This window comes from Barbus barbus, assembly GCF_936440315.1.
Source record: "Barbus barbus genome assembly, chromosome: 4".
NCBI classification, from domain to species: Eukaryota; Metazoa; Chordata; class Actinopteri; order Cypriniformes; family Cyprinidae; genus Barbus; species Barbus barbus.
Window position 1 is genome coordinate 41,712,443 of NC_136732.1, and position 19,776 is coordinate 41,732,218.

Genomic DNA, 19,776 nt, shown 5'->3' on the forward strand with positions numbered 1-19,776 from the left:
AGTTTGAAACCAAAATATTAAAAACTTAACCGTTAGCCCCCTTCAGTCTTTGGAATTTATATTATAAACACAATCAATTGTATCCTTTATATTTACACCTAAAGCTCGAGAAAACAGACTTCTGTTGTTATGACGCAGCTATCCTTATCCCAGCATCCACACTGAGCACAACAGCAACTGAAATCATGTCCTCCAAGAAATAAACCACTACAAAACAAAGTAAAGACTCACATATTGAAAATTATTTATATAGAATCTGAATGAAAGATGTCACAGTGCTGCATTTACATCATTCATTACAACTTTCAGAGCTGTCTATGATTATCACTGAATAACTTCAGAAGAGTCAGACTACAGAACTTGCATTTAGTTGCATGAACTATTATTATGACACTTATTTATAATGACGGTGAACATTCAGAGGCGAGGGAGAGTAAAATATAAATGCAGTTTTAATTAGACAAACAATAATCAAAGAACAAGGAGCAAAAACCAAGAAACTGAGAACACCAACAACACATCCGGACAAGACTGACAAAGACCAGATCAAGAGCTAACAGACTAACAACAAGACACACCTGGAAACAATCAGGGGACTAATCAACAAGAAAAGCTGCAAACAGAACAGGAGACAGGAACAAAACAGGGCAGAATCCAACGTGAAAGTCCTAATAACAAAATCACAAGTTATTTAAGGAGCTTGGCAGTACAAATCTATTTTGTATCGAACAGAGAGGTTCAGACAGAAAGATAACATGAAAATAAGAGAAAAATTGAAACAGGTTTGGAAAGACACAAGAATTCAATGAAATATAAAATCAATGAGAAATCAAATTAATAATAAAAAAATTAAAATGAAGGACATTCATCTACAAACAGCAAACGCTATTGAAGAAGGAACATCTTCATGAAGCTCTTCATTTATTATCAGCTCCAGATCCAAACATTATTCATGTTAAAATAAAGCTGTGATCTTGTAAAGATATTAATATAGGCATTATTTATGTTCTTTTACAAAGTAATTTCAGTCATTTAAGCAGAAGTCTTTAAATCTGAAGTTAGTTGCTATATCTTTTCCAGCTGATTGTATTTATGGTTTTCATAAAATGATTAAAAATCATAAAAATCATAAAAATCCCACAGACTTACATTGACGGGATGTTCAAATGAGCCGAGACTATTCAAACTCCAGATGACAAAATTCAAACTTTTAATTTTTAACCAAGAATCCTTTGAGACTCAATCAAGCTTCTCTTCTATGTACTATTTCTAACCCATTTAGACTCATTCAAGCTATCTATCTATCTATCTATCTATCTATCTATCTATCTATCTATCTATCTATCTGTATACAGTCTATGATACTTACCAGCAACTTCATAGCAACACTCAAGCAACCATCCAAACCAACCTAGCAACCACCCCGAGTACCCTAGCAATGACATAGCAACACCACAGTAACTGCCCTGATAACCTTGCAACTGCATAGCAACAGCCTAGAAACTACCCTGAGTACCTTAGCAACCGTACAGCAACACCTTAGCAACAACCCCGAGTACCCTATCAACTGCATCTATCTATTTTTAATAAAAAAATTATTGCTTTCAAAACATTCAGATTAAATTTTTTTAACTATTTCAAACTGAAAACCATCAAACTTTTACTACTTGTAAAAAATAAACATTTAAAACTTTCTGACGTTGTTTTTGAAGCCAACTTCAAATCTAGTTATTGATGTTACCGTTTTTATAACGTCTTCTCTTCCTTCAGTTGATCGAGTAATTCACTGATCTCATTATTAATCATCACAGATGATCAGTGGAGTGGAGTTATTATTCCTCAGAGACCCCAAACAAACAAATGGATAGAGTTTCTCATTAAAAGACTGATTAGTGTAAGTGTAGATATGAGAGCAGGACTCAACATCATAAAAGAAGATGAGACCCTTCTTATAATCCACAAACACACCGACCCTCTCAGGATCCACACTCAGAGAAATAGAGTAAACAGGAGAATCACAAGCTTGATATCTCCCACCTCTCCATCCCACGGTCCAGTATCCTCTCTCAGGGCCCAGACTGATCGATCCCATGTAAACAGATTCCCGACTCTTCCTGTTAGCAGATTCTCTGGTCACTCCTAAATCCCAATCAGTTTGTCCCGTCACCTGCACCTCAAAGTAGAAACACCCCGAGGAGAATCCCTCCTTCCCAACAACACCAAGATAATAATAAAATCTGTATTTTCCTCGATGCACTCCTTCTGTTTGTGTGTTTCCAGATCTCACTTGTTTCCCATCATCAGACACGACGAGACGAGGATGAGCCGTATCAGCATCCAGAATCACATTCACTGCAGAAAATATTGACAATTCTGCTTTACAGAGGAGTATATCATAAAGATTATGACTATTATTCATTTTTATAGGAATCATGAGAACTTTACATCAAGACAAACAAAAATAAAGACACACTATTAGATGTAAATACATGTAATGTTTTATATTATATTATAGTTATATTAATTTTGTTGTTTATTTTTGGATCCCCTTATGTTGATTTTATTTATTTGGTCTTGTTTTTAGTTATGAATGTAAAATAAATAATTTTAATGAATAATGCATTTTTTTTTTAGAATTATTCCATGAAACAAGCCTTTAATTAAAATAAACAATTATGCCTTTTTACTCACCCGTGTGTTTTCTTAAATATATGAGATCTGAAAACAGAAAGTATGAAGTTATAAAGTCTTCATAACAGAATTAATCTTTAGATCAATAATTTCAATCACTGCTTGAAGAACAACAAAATACAAGAACATCTTACAGAGTTTATTTAGCTTATAATAAAATATAATTATCTGTATACATATATGAATGCACAGTGTATTCATTCTTTGTTTTGCTAAATAATGTAAAAGTAAATAATTTATATTTTAATAAGATCATGAAAATTCAGAAAAAGATGAGAAAAGAAGATTAAAATTGTATAATTTGTATTACTGTGACAAACGAGTTCTGATCATTCAGTTGAGTTAACATCACAGAAGTGTTCATCAAACACCATGAACCTGATCATGAACCGGTTTAGCTGACTAGCCTGATCAGTTTAGTGTCTTTCATTAAACAATACTGATTGTGCTAAGATACAGCTCTAGATTGTCTTTTTTGAAGCCAGCCATAACAGTATCTTAATAAATATACATTTTATAAACAACTGGTGACCATTTACCAGAAGATATACACAAAATAAAATGAATGCACATAGTTATAACAGCATTTTACTGCTGAAAACAGACTTTAAATGAATAATGAATTAATAACATAATAAAAGACTGATTCACCTTGTTGTAGTCTTCTCTTCTCACTCTTTAGTTGACTGTGTTCGCTCTTTAGTTGACTGTGTTCATTCTGTATTTGACTGTGTCCACTCTTTAGTTGACTGTGTTCACTCTTTAGTTGACTGTGTTCACTCTGTATTTGACTGTGTCCACTCTTTAGTTTACTGTGTTCACTCTTTAGTTGGCTGTGTTCACTCTTTAGTTGGCTGTGTTCACTCTGTAGTTGACTGTGTTCACTCTTTAGTTTACTGTGTTCACTCTTTAGTTGACTGTGTTCATTCTGTATTTGACTGTGTCCACTCTTTAGTTGACTGTGTTCACTCTTTAGTTGACTGTGGTCATTCTGTATTTGACTGTGTCCACTCTTTAGTTGACTGTGTTCACTCTTTAGTTGACTGTGGTCATTCTCTAGTTTGCTGTGGTCATTCTTTAGTTTACTGTGGTCATTCTCTAGTTTGCTGTGGTCATTCTGTAGTTTACTGTGTTCATTGTTTAGTTGAATTTGTTCTATAGAAGATTCACAATAAAGACACGAGAAAACAGACAACATTCAGACAACATATACATATATAATTGTGATTGAGGACTAATAATTTATAGGACCTAAGATATACACAAAAATTTATGAAAGCAGAATGTCTGTATTTAAATATTTTGTGGATGAAAACAGACTTGGTATCGTTTATTAACTATTAACTAGGGTTGGGTATCGTTTAAATTTTATCAGTTATAATTCTGATACCCTAGAGGCCTTAAGCAATGCTTTTGCGCCTTTCACCAGGTCTGAGTTGATCATACTTGGTGACCTAAACTGGGACATGCTTAAGCCCCCTGAGAAAGTTGTACAACAATTTGACTGCCTAAACCTTCATCAAATTATAAATCTACCTACCAGATACGACCCAAAAAGTTGTGACAAGGCCACATTGATAGATGTTGTGTTTACAAACGCACCACCCATGTACAGTACCTATCGGGTGTTTTTTGCAATGACCTCGGCGACCACTGTTTCATTGCCTGTGTTAGAAAACACCTTTCTGTTAAACAGCCTGTCGTAATCACTACTAAACGTAGTTTGAAACATTTTGATGCTCAAGCTTTCTTACGCGATCTGGCCCATGTAAGCTGGTATAGAGTCAATCTGATTCCCACTGTGAATGATGCATGGTTGTTGTTTAAAGATCTTTTTATTGCTGTGATCAACAAACATGCCCCAAACAAAAAGATACGCATAAAAAACCGCAACAGCCCATGGATTAATCGTGATCTAGTCATTCTGCTTCAGCAAAAAAATACAGCTTGGCGCAAAGCACGTAAGTCACATTCTGCCAAAGACCATCTTTTATTTCATCAAATCAGGAACAAGGCCACACAAGCGGTGAGGGAGGCTAAAGCTGGCTTCTTTAAAGAGCAGTTCACACTCTGTGGTGCGAATCCAAGAGCATTTTGGAATACGGTAAAAAAAAACTTGAAAACAAACCCCGGACCATACCATTGTCCATAAAAATGGATTACATAATTGTTACTAATAAAAATTCCATGGCTGAAGCTTTCAATCACCACTTCATAAATTCTGGCTTTGTTTCCAAGGCGTTAAACCCTATTGCTATTGCTCCTGCAGCCTTTAATACCTACAGCCTTTCAGCACCTCCTCACAGTTTTTCCATCCGGCCTGTTTTAGTGGGGGAAGTCCTGAAGGAATTGACAGCTCTGGACCCCAATAACGCAGCTGGGTCAGATGATCTTGCGGATTTTTTTATTAAAATTGCTGCCCCTGTCATTGCGGCTCCTCTAACAGCCCTCATTAATCTCTCCCTTCATACAGCCGAGATTCCACCTGCTTGGAAAAAGCGGTTGTGCTTCCTCTGTATAAGGGCGGTGATCAGGCTGACCTAAACAATTACAGGCCAATCTCCATCTTGCCGTGTGTGTCTAAAATTCTGGAAAAACTTGTCAATAAACAACTAATCAGTCATCTTAATGTGAACGGTATCATCTCTGGGGCACAGTCTGGCTTCCGATCAGGGTATGGTTGTGTTACAGCTACCACTAAAGTGCTTAATGACATTACATCCGCGTTAGATACTAAACAACACTGCACTCCTATATTTATTGATCTCGCAAAAGGCTTTTGACTCCGTGGACCATGATACACTCATCCACAGTCTTAGCAGCATTGGTGTCACTGATCACTCACTGGTTTGGTTTTCAAATTATCTCTCTCACCGGGTTCAACGTGTAAAATTTGAAAACCTTTTCTCCCACTCCCTCCCGGTTACCAGGGGTGTCCCCCAAGGTTCCATCCTTGGCCCTACACTTTTCTCAATTTATATTAATAACATTCCCCAGGGAGTTGGTAATTCCCTCATTCACTTATATGCTGATGATACAATCCTTTATGCAACAGGTTCCTCCCCAGATGTTGTTCAAGCTACCTTGCAAGATAGCTTTTTCCAACTACAGCAGTCGTTTAAACAACTCAAACTCACTCTCAATACCTCCAAAACAAAAGTCATGTGGTTTTACCGTAAGGGTACTACGCCACCTCCTGCCCTTAACATCACCACTTGCAATGAGACTATTCTAGAACAAGTCACTGCATATAAGTACTTGGGCATCTGGTTGGAAACTTCACTTTCTTTCTCCATCCACATATTAAAGCTGCAATCTAAGGTCAAGGCCAAGCTTGGTTTCCTTTACAGAAACCGCTCTTCTTTCACTACTTCTGCCAAACTTACTCTTATTCAAATGACCATTCTACCCATATTAGACTATGAAGACACTATAGGGTTGCTTGCAAGTCCACTTTATCAAAACTTGACACTCTTTACCATTCCGCTATCAGGTTTGCTACAAATGCTCCTTTCAATACACACCACTGCGCACTATAGTCTTCTGTTAACTGGTCCTCCCTTCACAATCGTTGAAAAATTCATTGGTTCACCTTCATTTACAAGATTCTTCTCGGCCGTTCACCTCCTTACTTAGGTCACCTGCTGCAGCCAAAGCCTGTTACATATAATACTCGGTCCTCACTTCATCTTCAATTAAGCATTTCCAAAACCAACTCTGCCTTTGGTCTTGCATCTTTTCAATCTGCTGCCGCTCGCGATTGGAACGCTTTGCTAAATATTCTCAAACTGGAGACATTGATTTCAATTGCATCCTTCAAAACTACTATATCATACTTGTTCACGGATATATGCAGTTGCTTCTCTACATAGTTATTATTTTTTATCACCCACTATCACTTCTATGTAACTTTACACTTAGCTGGTTATAAGTGTCTGTTGTCTATGGTGTTGTGTTTTAAACTGTATCTTGTATGTATTTAATGTATTTATTTTTTCCCTTTCCCTAAGTGGTTATTCCACTTGTCAGTCCGCCATTGTAAATAAGAACTTGTTCTTAATGACTTGCCTGTAAAAATAAAGGTTTAAAAAAAAAAAAAATAATAAATAAAATCAGCATACTATCATCTCAAAAACATTGCAAGAATTATATTTTTTGTTTTACAGTCAAGACTTGGAGAAACTTGTTCATGCCTTTATCAGCAGCAGGGTGGACTATTGTAACGGACCGGCCTTCACCAGTCTTCACAAGAAGACCATTATGCTGGGTACAAACTAAAATATATTTTTTTAAATCTTACAAGAACTTCAAAATGTAAGAGACCACAAACATGAGGGGGAAAAAAATTAAACTAAGATTAAATCATTTTGCTCCTATAGTGTTTGGTGTCCTCGGGGTCCCAAACCCATTTCCAACAGGGTTATCTTATTATATGATTGTTACCTTATAGACTAAAGAATACATCCATTCCAGACACGGAAGACGTTCTGATTTGAATTTACAACATTTATTTTACCAACCAAATATGTTAACGTTTGTTGTCGTCTTCTAAATAATGCCGCGAGTGGGGCTTGAAGAAGTGAAGGGCTTGAACCTGATGCAGCCCCAGAAGTGAGACACAAAATAATAATGGGCGCGTTCGAGTTGAAGCGGCGCTGCGCCGAATGATCAGTGTATGACATCAAAGTACCGCGAGAGAGTTTAGAGTACCGCAAATTTTTTCGACCACAGTATAAAAGGGCGCCGGGAAAAAGCATCATCCACTTCTTCGTCTGAAGCGGCATTCGAAGCATGGCCTGAAGTCTAGAGGACGCAGTGTCTCGTTCCCTCTCAGGGAACCATGGTTACATACGTAACCTGAAACGTTCCCTTTCAAGGGAACTTCGAACTGCGTCCTCTAGAGGTCGCTATGGGGAACGATGTACCCACGCCGCCATGCTGAGGGGAGTGCATGCCATTCCACAAAGGCGAGCACTAAGCATCAACTCTACCAAAAAGAATAAGGGAGTTGTCCCTGGGATGAATTAACGGCTGTCAGTGACATTATCCCCTTCGGCCAAAGGCCTGAGTTGTATACCCTGGAACTCACATGATAGAGGCCGGACCTCCTGGACCCAGGGTAGAGCTCAAGGCTTGGAATCAGAAAAGGGATTCCTTTAAGGGGATACGACCAAGCGCTTAGGATAGTAACTAAGCCTGGCCTGTCACCCAGGGGCTACTGCTTGCTCCTACAAGAGCTAGCTGAAGGAACTGTATCAACAGATCCTTGGTAGTAGCCCCTGTTCAAGTAGTATCACTGGGGATACATAGGTAGAGTGGGGCCCAAGGTGTAAATGGGCCTAACCGACTCAAAGAATGGGTACGAAGCCGCAGCGTGTAACCCATACCATACAGGATTTTAGAAAAGACCGCAAAACACTCGGTGTGCGATCTTACCACAGCGTGGCTTTCAGAAAGTGCACAAAGACTAGCGTGCACACTTACCATAACATGGATTTGTAAACATTGTTCTTTTCAAATGCTCTGGAGAGAGCAGCATGCTCAAAAGGTGACCCTCTATAGTGAGGGGAGCAATGCTAGCTCTACCAAGGCAGAGCTCTGGAGAGCGGAGAACTCAACTCTCAGCATGAGAGGAAACTCAGACGCTCAAAAAGGGAGCGGCATGCTAATAGGTGACCCTCTATAACGAGGGGAGCAATGCTAGCTCTACCAAGACAGAGCTCTGGAGAGCAGAGAACTTAACTCTCAGCATGAGAGGAAACGCAGACGCTCAAAATGGAGCAGCATGCTCATAGGTGACCCTCTATAGAGAGGGGAGCAATGCCAGCTCGACCAACAAGGAGAGCTCGTGAGGGAGCAGCATGCTCATAGGTGACCCTCTATAGTGAGGGGAGCAATGCTAGCTCTACCAAGGCAGAGCTCTGGAGAGCGGAGCACTCAACTCTCAGCATGAGAGGATACTCAGCAAATACATAAGTAGAGTGGGACCCAAGGTGAGAACCGGGGCCTGACCGACTCAAAGAATGGGTACGAAGCCTCAGCGCGTAACCCATACCATACAGGATTTTAGAAAAGACCGCAAAACACTTGGTGTGCGATCTTACCACAGCGTGGCATTCAGAAAGTGCACAGAGACTAGCGTGCGCACTTACCATAACATGGATTTGCAAATTTTATTCTCCAAATGCTCTGGAGGGAGCAGCATGCCCACAGGTGACCCTCAATATTGAGGGGAGCGATGCTAGCTCTACCAAGGCAGGGCTATGAAGAGCGGAGAACTCAACTCTCAGCATGAGAGGATACTCAGACGCTCAAAAGGGAGCGGCATGCTCATAGGTGACCCTCTATAACGAGGGGAGCAATGCCAGCTCGACCAACCAGGAGAGCTTGTGAGGGAGCAGCATGCTCATAGGTGACCCTCTAAAATGAGGGGAGCAATGCTAGCTCTACCAAGACAGAGCTCTGGAGAGCAGAGAACTTAACTCTCAGCATGAGAGGAAACTCAGACACTCAAAAGGGAGCGGCATGCTCATAGGTGACCCTCTATAGAGAGGGGAGCAATGCCAGCTCGACCATCAAGGAGAGCTCGTGAGGGAGCAGCATGCTCATAGGTGACCCTCTATAGTGAGGGGAGCAATGCTAGCTCTACCAAGGCAGAGCTCTGGAGAGCGGAGCACTCAACTCTCAGCATGAGAGGATACTCAGCACATACATAAGTAGAGTGGGGCCCAAGGTGAGAACCGGGGCCTGACCGACTCAAAAAATGGGCACGAAGCCTCAGCGCGTAACCCATACATACAGGATTTTAGAAAAGACCGCAAAACACTTGGTGTGAGATCTTACCACAGTGTGGCTTTCAGAAACTGCACAGAGACTAGCGTGTGCACTTACCATAACATGGATTTGCAAATTCCGTTTCTCCAAATCCTCTGGAGGGAGCGGCATGCTCATATGTGACCCTCTATAGCGAGGGGAGCAATGCCAGCTCGAACAACCGGGAGAGCTCGTGAGGGAGCAGCATGCTCATAGGTGACCCTCTAAATGAGGGGAGCAATGCTAGCTCTACCAAGACAGAGCTCTGGAGAGCAGAGAATTTAACTCTCAGCATGAGAGGGAACTTAGATGCTCAGAAGGGAGCGGCATGCTCATAGGTGACCCTCTATAAAGAGGGGAGCAGTTCCAGCTCGACCAACAAGGAGAGCTTGTGAGGGAGCAGCATGCTCAAAGGTGACCCTCTATAGTGAGGGGAGCAATGCTAGCTCTACCAAGACAGAGCTCTGGAGAGCGGAGAACTCAACTCTCAGCATGAGAGGATACTCAGCACATACATAAGTAGAGTGGGGCCTAAGGTGAAAACAGAGGCCTGACCAACTCAAAGAATGGTACGAAGCCTCAGCGCATAACCCATACCATACAGGATTTTAGAAAAGACCGCAAAACACTTGGTGTGCGATCTTACCACAGCGTGGCTTTCAGAAAGTGCACAGAGACTAGCGTGTGCACTTACCATAACATGGATTTTAATAACGTTTCTCTCTATCAGATGCTCTCTGGGGGGAGCAGCAAGCTCATAGGTGACCCTCCATAGTGAGGGGAGCAATGCTAGCTCTACCAAGAAAGAGCTCTGGAGAGCGGAGAACTTAACTCTCAGCATGAGAGGGAACTCAGACGCTCATAAGGGAGCGGCATGCTCAAAAGTGACCCTCTAAAAGAGGGGAGCAATGCTATCTCGACCAGCAAAGAGAGCTCCTGAGGGAGCAGCATGCTCACAGGCGACCCTCTAAAATGAGGGGAGCAATGCTATCTCGACCAGCAAAGAGAGCTCCTGAGGGAGCAGCATGCTCACAGGCGACCCTCTAAAATGACGGGAGCAATGCTAGCTCTACCAAGACAGAGAGGATACTCAGCACATATATATATAAGTAGAGTGGGGCCCAAGGTGAAAAACGGGCCTGACCGACTCAAAAAATGGGCACGAAGCCTCAGCGCGCAACCTATACCATACAGGATTTTAAAAAAAACTGCAAAACACTCGGTGTGCGCTCTTACCACAGCGTGGTTTTTAGAAAAGTGCACAGAGACTAGCGTGAGCACTTACCAAATATGGATTTTAGAAACCGTATTGTCAGATGCTCTCTGGAGGGAGCAGCATGTTCATAGATGACCCTCTAAAATGAGGGGAGCAATGCTAACTCTACCAAGAAAAAGCTCTGGAGAGCGGAGAACTTAACTCTCAACATGAGAGGGAACTCAGACGCTCAGAAGGGAGCGACACGCTCATAAGTGACCCTCTAAATAAGGGGAAACGATGCCAGCTCAGCCAACAAAGAGAGCTCAAAAAGGGAGCAACATGCTCATAAATAACCCTCTAAAGTGAGGAGAGCAATGCTAGCTCGACCAACTATGAGAGCAACCTGACAAGGAGGCCTAAAGAAAGGCCTGACATGCTGAGGTTTCTGAATAACAGAGCTCTGGGAGCGGAGACTCGACTCTCATATGAGAGGAAACTCAGACGCTCAGCAGGGAGCGGCATGCTCATAGGCAACCCTCTATAGTGAGGGGAGCAATGCCAGCTCAACTAACAGGGTAGAGCTCGGAGGGGTACAGCAGCAACGAGGAGCAGGTTGTTAAGTTACAAAGCTCTGGGAGCGGAACTCTACTTACAGCAAAAGAGGGAACTCACACGCTCATACGAGAGCAGTATACTCAAGGTGACCCTCAACAGTGAGGTGAGGAAAACTAGCTCTACCATGATAAAGCTCTAGAGAGCGGAGAATCTACTCTCAGCATGAGAGCTCAGACACTCAGGAGGGAGCGGCATGCTCATAAATAACCCTCCACATTCTAGGCGAGGGGAGCAAAGCCAGCTCGACCTACAAACAGAGGGATACCTAACAACCCGAACAAGCTGCTGGAAAAAGTATCAGGGTAATAGGTAGCTGAACAGAAGGCAACAAGGGCTCAGGGAAACTGCTACTTAAAACCCTAATAAGGGTGGGCAGTTCTAAGCTAAACCTCATGCACCTATTATGGCCTCGTTTGAAGAACAAAAGGCAAGAGCGTTGCAACGCCCCATCCGGACCACCTCCCTCAGGTCTTGCTACCTCTCTTTGACCCGCGCCACCCTTGAAACCCTACCCGCAGGCGGGGAAGGGCGCGAGTCGCGACACTAGCCTTCTGTGCCCATCTCTGATCCTCAGATCGGGATGGGCCAGGACCCCTGCGCTATTTGGGCTCAAACCTGGACCTTCTCATTTAAATTAATGTTTTAAAAGCCGCTGAACAGGCCTTTGCCTCCCTAAACTTTTAAACCACCGACTCGACGGAGGTACCAAAAAGTACAGAAGGCGAAACCGGAGCATTGAGAAGAAAGCCCTTTTCTCTCTTCCCAATATCTGCCAGGTTCACCCACAGATGTCTCTCCGTTACCACCCTGGCCGCCATAAAACTGCCCATAGCAGAGGCGGCCTGCTTAGTGGCTCAAAGAGCCAAATCGGCGGTGCGGCACAGCTCAGCAACCTCGTCAGGTATATATATATATTTTTTTTTTTTACAAACCTTTTATACCTTTTTTACAAACCTTTTATCCAGGTCTTTCAACAGATCAGCCTGGTATGCCTGAAACACTGCCATAGTGTGTAATGAGGCGACAGCCTGACCTGCTGCTGCGTATGCATTGCCATTCCAGCGTTTTTTTTGTTTTGTTTTTCTCAGATGACGTCAGCGAAATCGCGTCATTGTCATCCAACAGCTCGCCCTCGCTCGCGACTGACGAGCACGAGAAGGAAAACCCCTTCTATAACTCATTGGCGAGAACCACCTGCAAACCCCATGAGCTCATTTTCCTCCGTGCTTCAGCAGCGGAGGGTCCTGAACCGCAGGAAGCAGACGGCTGCCCCTCTTTCCTCGAAAAGAGAGACAGATGAGAGCAGAGCTTTTAGAATAACGCTCGCAGTACGCGCAGCGCGCAAACAAAAGACGCAAAGATCATGTGAGTCATCAAGCATCAGATAACGTGGATACGGATGCACACATCTCTTAACGCCTTGCTAGTGCTCGCCTTACAAAAGTAAACCATACTTATCTTGTAAGATGCACGCTTCAAACAAACAGTCATTGAAGACGAAGAAGAGGATGATGCTTGCTCTTGCGCCCTTTTATACTGTGGTCGCACCGGGAGTGACGTCATAGGCTGTCGCCGGCCAAAATTTGGTGTTTTTGTATATATGCTTCAGACACGGGTCACGCAGATGGAGTCCCCCATAGCGACCTCTAGAGGACGCAGTTCGAAGTTCCCTTGAAAGGGAACCGTACTGCGCCATGGTACAACAGTTATACCCATTCTCTCAAGAAAGAAACTCGTAATCTTGAGCGCAAATGGAGAAAAACTAAATTGGAAGTTTTTAGAATTGCGTGGAAAAACAGTATGTCCAGCTATAGACAGGCTCTAAAAGCTGCCAGGGTAGAGCATATCCACAAACTCATAGATAATAACCAAAACAATCCAAGGTTCTTATTTAGCACAGTGGCTAGATTAACAAATAAACAGACACCGCCCGATCTAAATATTCCCTCACAGTTTAATAGTAATGGCTTTATGAATTTCTTTACTGATAAAATAGATAACATCAGAAATACAATAACAAATGTAAATTCTACTGTGTCTAGTATTCCAGCCTCATTCATCGCACCCAAAGAAAAACTGCAGTGCTTTACAACTATAGGACAGGAAGAGCTAAATAAACTTATTAGTGAATCTAAACCAACAACATGTTTATTAGATCCTATACCCACTAAACTACTGAAAGAGTTGTTACCTGTAGCAGAAGAACCGCTTCTCAATATTATTAACTCATCGTTATATTTAGATCACGTCCCAAAACCATTCAAGGTGGCGGTTATTAAGCCTCTTATTAAGAAACCACAACTAGATTCTAATGAACTGGCAAATTACAGACCCATTTCAAATCTTCCGTTTATGTCAAAAATTTTAGAAAACGTTGTGTCTGCTCAATTGTGCTCCTTCTTGCAAAAAAATTATCTCTTTGAAGAATTTCAGTCAGGTTTCAGGCCTCACCATAGTACAGAAACTGCACTTGTTAAAATTACAAATGACTTACTTCTTGCTTCAGACCAAGGCTGCATCTCATTGCTAGTATTACTTGACCTTAGTGCTGCGTTCGACACTATAGACCATGATATACTCATAGATCGACTACAAAACCATATTGGTATTCAAGGGCAGGCTTTAAGGTGGTTTAAATCATACCTGTCCGATCGCTACCACTTTGTTCATTTAAATGTAGAGTCATCACAATTATCACCAGTAAAGTATGGAGTACCACAAGGATCAGTCCTAGGTCCTCTTCTATTTTCAATATACATGCTGCCTCTTGGTAATATTATTAGAAAATACAGGATTAGTTTTCATTGTTATGCTGATGATACTCAACTATATATCTCAACAAAACCAGATGAAACTTCTAAACTATCTAAGGTAATAGATTGTGTAAACAATGTAAAAGATTGGATGACCAATAATTCCCTCCTATTAAATTCAGATAAGACAGAGATATTACTTATTGGACCAAAAAAACAATACACAGAATCTCTTGGATTACAATTTGCAACTAGACGGATGCGCCGTCACATCCTCTAAAGTCAAAAATCTGGGTGTTATTTTAGACAGCAACTTGTCCTTTAAAAATCATATTTCCCATGTTACAAAAACAGCATTCTTCCATCTTAGAAACATTGCCAAGCTTCGAAACATGCTACCTGTTTCTGATGCAGAAAAGCTAGTTCATGCATTCATGACCTCTAGACTGGACTATTGTAATGCACTGCTAGCTGGTTGTCCTGCATCTTCAATAAACAAGCTACAGATAGTCCAAAATGCAGCGGCAAGAGTTCTTACCAGGTCAAGAAAATATGATCATATTACCCCAATTTTACAGTCTCTGCACTGGCTACCTATTCAGTTCCTTATCATTTACAAAATTTTTATTACTTGCCTATAAGGCCCTAAATGGTTTAGCTCCTGCGTACCTAACTTGTCTTCTACCACGCTACAATCCAACCCACTCCCTAAGGTCGCAAAACTCTGGACTTTTGGTAATACCTAGGATAGCAAAGTCCACTAAAGGAGGTAGAGCTTTTTCACATTTGGCTCCTAAACTTTGGAATAGCCTTCCTGATAACATTCGGGGTTCAGACACACTCTCTATGTTTAAATCTAGATTAAAGACACATCTCTTTAGCCAAGCATTCACATTATGCATCTTATAATCTTGTACTGTAGTATATCTGATCAAATGTACATTATTATTATTCTTTAGCTTGGGTTGAACAAATTATTTTTTGCTTAGATGGAACAGCAGCTACGCTAATTATGTCTCTATTTGTCTCTGTTTCTGCTAGGAATGACAGAAGCTTCAGTCTGGATCCAACCCCTAAATGATCTGAGATGACCGAACACCTGAGAAAAGATAATGCCAACCCCTCAGAGGATTTCGGAGGATGCCAACGCTCAGACAACATATAGAATTACCAAATGACCACTGGAACCAGTTGAGACCTTACAATCTGACTTTGCCGCAGTTGCAATTGAACTGCTGGTTCGTTTGGCCAGAGGAGAACTGGCCCCCGACTGAGCTTGGTTTCTCCCAAGGTTTTTTCTCCATTCTGTCTCTGATGGAGTTGGTTCCTTACCGCTGTCGCCTCTGGCTTGCTTAGTTGGGGACAATTCATTTCCAGCGATATCGTCGACCTGATTGCAATTTTTTTCTTTTTTCATTTTACACTATTGACACACTATTTCCTTTTTTTTTTGGATATTGTGCAGTTGCTTTGACACAATTTACATTGTTAAAAGCGCTATATAAATAAAGGTGACTTGACTTGACTTGACTTAAAACACATCTGTTTAGCTGTGCATTTACTGAATGATCACTGTGCTACATCCAAATGATTGCACTGTATTTTATTTATCCTCATTTTTTTTTATTATTCTCCGATGTTTTACTTCATTTTAAATATGTTTTTATCATTTCAAAATTTTCATTATTTGCTTTTATTGTGATTATTTGTAATTGTAATCATTTTTATGTAAAGCACGTTGAATTACCATTGTGCATGAAATGTGCTATATAAATAAACTTGCCTTGCCTTGAAAATGGACCCCATACTGCCTTATTTGAATAAATAAATAAAATAAATTAAAACAACAAGAAAACATGCATTTTACCTTTGTATTTATGAGCAAATGCAGCTGTCAATATTCCAGTAATCACACTGAGCACAACAAAAACTGAAATCATGATGACTGATGTCCTCCAAGAATTAAACATATTACCTGTAACACAAAACAGCAATTAATCACACTGTATAAATCAAATTATTTTGATGAGATGATTAAAAATATATAATGTTGAGTTCTGAATGGTACATAGACAGTAAAATATTTTAGCTTAGCTTAATAGACTAAGCTGAAAATCATAAAATTTTACTGCATCAAATATACCATGAGAACATGACAAACAATTACAGTAAGAAAAGTGTCAGTAGTTACTTGTGGTGATCATCAGTGTCTCCAGCATGTGATGCTTCAGTTTGAATCTGCAGTGAATCTTGCTGTCTCTCTCATGTACAGTTACGGTGTGTTTCACACTGAATCCGTCTGTGTTTCTGTGTGTCTCTGTAGTTTCTGAACTCAAACTGACTCCTTCACTGTTCAGCCACTCAAGATCAGGTTCAGGGTTCCAACCTTCAGATTCACACTGTAGATGAAGCCCTCCTGAATGATCAAACCCATCTACAGTGATCACCGGAGGACGCCCTACAGCTACAGATAAACAAGAAGTACATTATGTTGTTGTTCTGACTTTAAGTTAGTTAGAGCATGTTAAGGCTGGAATACACCACACAACTTCTGTCCTGATTTACAGTCTGAACAAACTGACGCTAGTTCCTGACAGTCAGAGCCAGTCTGCAGATTAGAGTTGACAGATTTCATAGAAAATCAAAATTCTGACTTTGATTCCATCCAGGCAGAGGATATCAAATATGTTTGATATTTTCAGCTGATTTTAGAACTCATATTGTTTTCATTTGTCACATGTCTCCCAGCAACAAGGACCACGTTTCTGTGCGAGTTTGTTGTGATCCTCAGTCATTTAGTGTATGATGGCCAGCTTTCTTTTGTGACTATTTACAACGTATATGATGCCAAGTGTTTTAAAATCTGATTCAGTGTTTTAAAATACTGTGTAGTGTATTCCAGACTTTAGTTTTAAATGGTTTTCTCACCTTCAACATTGACAAAAATAGTGGCATCATCAAACCAGGATTTGGACTGAATAAAACACTTATAAAGTCCTTCATCAGAGACTCGGACTGATGAGAGTTTGAGTGATGCATCTCCTCTCAGCAGTTCTTGATGGATCAGTTCTGTTCTCCCTCTGAAGGACTGAATCTGATCTGTGTTTCTGTCTTCATGATCATCATAAACATGCACTAGTGAGTCTTTCGTATCAGATCTAAACCACTCCACTCTCATGTCCACAACACTGATGCTGGGTTTGACTGAACAGTGCAGAATCACATCTTCTCCAGCTACAGCAAGCACAGGACCTGCAGGTCCCACGACTTCAAACTGCTCTTTAAAATAGAAAGAAAGATCTAATTAAAAGTGAACCTCCTGTCAGTTGAACTGTCAACCTTCAGCAGGACAAGCGTTCCCATGTAAAGCAGTAACTGTCCTTCTCCACACAGCTCTGCATCCGAACATGTCAGCTTAAAAACACTGCTTGTGCGTATTTTTCTCTGATTTATTAAATAATATTAATTTGTAATTCTAAGTTTATTCTCATTGGTCAATACTTCTGAACAATGACAGTTGTCTATGGCAATGTTAAAAAACTGACCATTCATCCAGGAAACCGTACGAGGTTACGTATGTAAACAGGGTTCCCTGAAGGGCCCGAGAGCTGCGTCAAAACACATATGGGAACGCCATCAGCGTAACCGACGCTGTGAATATCGTCTACAACCAGTCCAAAGGTAGGGCGAGGCGTCACGGGCAGGGTGACGTCACGACCAGGAAGTATATAAGCACGTGCGGCGGAGCCGGCGTCAGCTTCAAGTCATGAAGCAAGCGCTGGCAGGGATGCCGGAAGTGTGGCTACGAGACGCAGCTTCGAGCTGCATCAAAACGCATATGGGAACGCTATACCAACGCCGCCAGACTGACAAGTCCCTGCCTGGTGTCAGGCTGAGAGGACGGAGGAGCCTGGAGTGGCTCGGATGTCCAGGTTATAAAACATGACAAATGTCAGGGGCGTGGACCACCCAGCAGCGTTGCAGATGTCTTGAATGGAGACACCTGCCCAGAAGGCCTTGGAGTCCGCCACACCTCAGGACGAGTGTGCTCTGACTCCCGACAGCGGGGGACGCTCAGAGGCCTCGTATGCCAGATGGATGGCATCCACTATCCACCTACTAAGAGTGGGCTTCGTAACAGCAAGACCCCTCTTAGGTGGACCAAAGCACTCGAGCAGTTGGTCCGACTTTCTCCACAGGGCAGCTCTGTGGATGTATGCGTCCAGTGCTCGCACTGGACACATACAGTTGTGCCTTTCCTGGTCGGGCTCCCTGAAGGGAGGAGGACAGAAGGCCTGGAATACAACTGGCTGCGGCACGACCGCTGAGACCTTGGGTACATACCCCACAAAATACTTTCACCAGACTGGGCGCAAAGTCAACGGAGGCCGTAGTCAGGGCCTGAAGGTCACTCACCCTCCTCAGAGAGGTGATAGCCAGCAAGAAGCGGTCTTGAAGGGTGCCTAGCACAGCCAGGTCCCACGTGGGGACAAGATCGTACAGGTGGCCTCAGCCTCAGTGCACCGCGGAGGAAACGTGTAACCAGGGGGTGTCTACCCACTGACTGGCCACCAATAAGGGGTGACGGGTGGTGATGGCGCAGTGGATAAGACACATGTCTTTGGTGTGAGAGACCCGGGTTCGAATCCACTGTGAGACACCAATGTGTCCCTGAGCAAGACACTTAACCCCTAGTTGCTCCAGAGGCGTGCGTCCTCTGACATATATAGCAATTGTAAGTCGCTTTGGATAAAAGCGTCAGCTAAATGAATAAATGTAAATGTAAATGTAAGGGCGTGGTACGAAGAGATAGCTGCCACGTAGACCTTAATAGTGGAGTGGGTCAACCCTGCAGAGAACGGGCCTGCAGGAACTCCAGAACTGCGCGAATCAGGCAGTTGACTGGGTCAAGCTGGCGGTCCCCGCACCAGTAAGTGAAGAGTTTCCACTTCAAGGCATACAGTTTCCTCGTGGAGGGAGCTCTGGATTGGAGGATGGTCTCGACAACCTCGGTTGACAGACCGGACGTTATGAGTTGTGCCCCTTCAGGGGCCACACCTACAGCTCCCAAAACTCCGGGCGAGGGTGCACCTCGGTGCCCCCGGCCTGTGAGAAAAGGTCCCTCCTGACGGGCACTTCACCCGAAGTGCCGTCGTGGAGAGATATCAGGTCCGAGAACCATACTCGGCCCGGCCAGAACGGCGCTACCAACGTAGACTGACCTCGTCCCGGCGCACTCTCGCCAGAACTCCCGGGAGCAGAGCGATCGGGGGGAGAGACGTACTGACGAAGCCTCAGCCAGGTCTGTACCATAGCATCCAGTCCCGGAGGAGCTGGAGGGGCTAAAAGAACCAGAGGGGACATTATGCTGACTCTCGAGTCGCAAAAGAGGTCCACCTGTGCCTGGCCGAAAAACTCTCCAAACCTGCTTCACCCCTCGGGCCTCGACCCCTGTCTCGACAGGACGCCTGCTCCCATGTTGAGATACCCAGGGATGTGCACAGCTCTCAGTGATAGGAGCTTGCCCTGGGACCACACAAGGATCTGGTGTGCCAGCTTATACAAGGGGCGCCGCAGACCTCCCTGGTGGTTGATGCAAGAGACCACTGCCGTGCTGTCGGTGCGGACCAGCACGTGGTGATCTCTTAGGTCTAGGAGGAAGTGCTTGAGTCCACGGAACACAGCTAGGATCTCTAGCCAGTTGAT

The 19,776-nt window shown here is 42.7% G+C and overlaps 1 protein-coding gene across 1 annotated transcript in view; it reads right to left on the reverse strand.

Moving 5' to 3' along the window:
- Nucleotides 1-339: 339 nt before the first annotated feature.
- LOC306861424 (butyrophilin subfamily 1 member A1-like) overlaps nt 340-19,776 on the reverse strand; it is a 28,169-nt gene continuing 8,732 nt past the window's right edge. Inside the window, exons 2-7 of the mRNA XM_079403671.1 lie at nt 16,999-17,349; nt 16,262-16,534; nt 15,938-16,045; nt 3,343-3,846; nt 2,692-2,718; nt 340-2,352 (exon numbers count right to left, since the gene is read on the reverse strand). Coding sequence (XP_079259797.1) covers nt 1,799-2,352; nt 2,692-2,718; nt 3,343-3,846; nt 15,938-16,045; nt 16,262-16,534; nt 16,999-17,349 — 1,817 coding nt within the window. The 3' untranslated portion in view covers nt 340-1,798. The remainder of the gene's footprint in view (nt 2,353-2,691; nt 2,719-3,342; nt 3,847-15,937; nt 16,046-16,261; nt 16,535-16,998; nt 17,350-19,776) is intronic.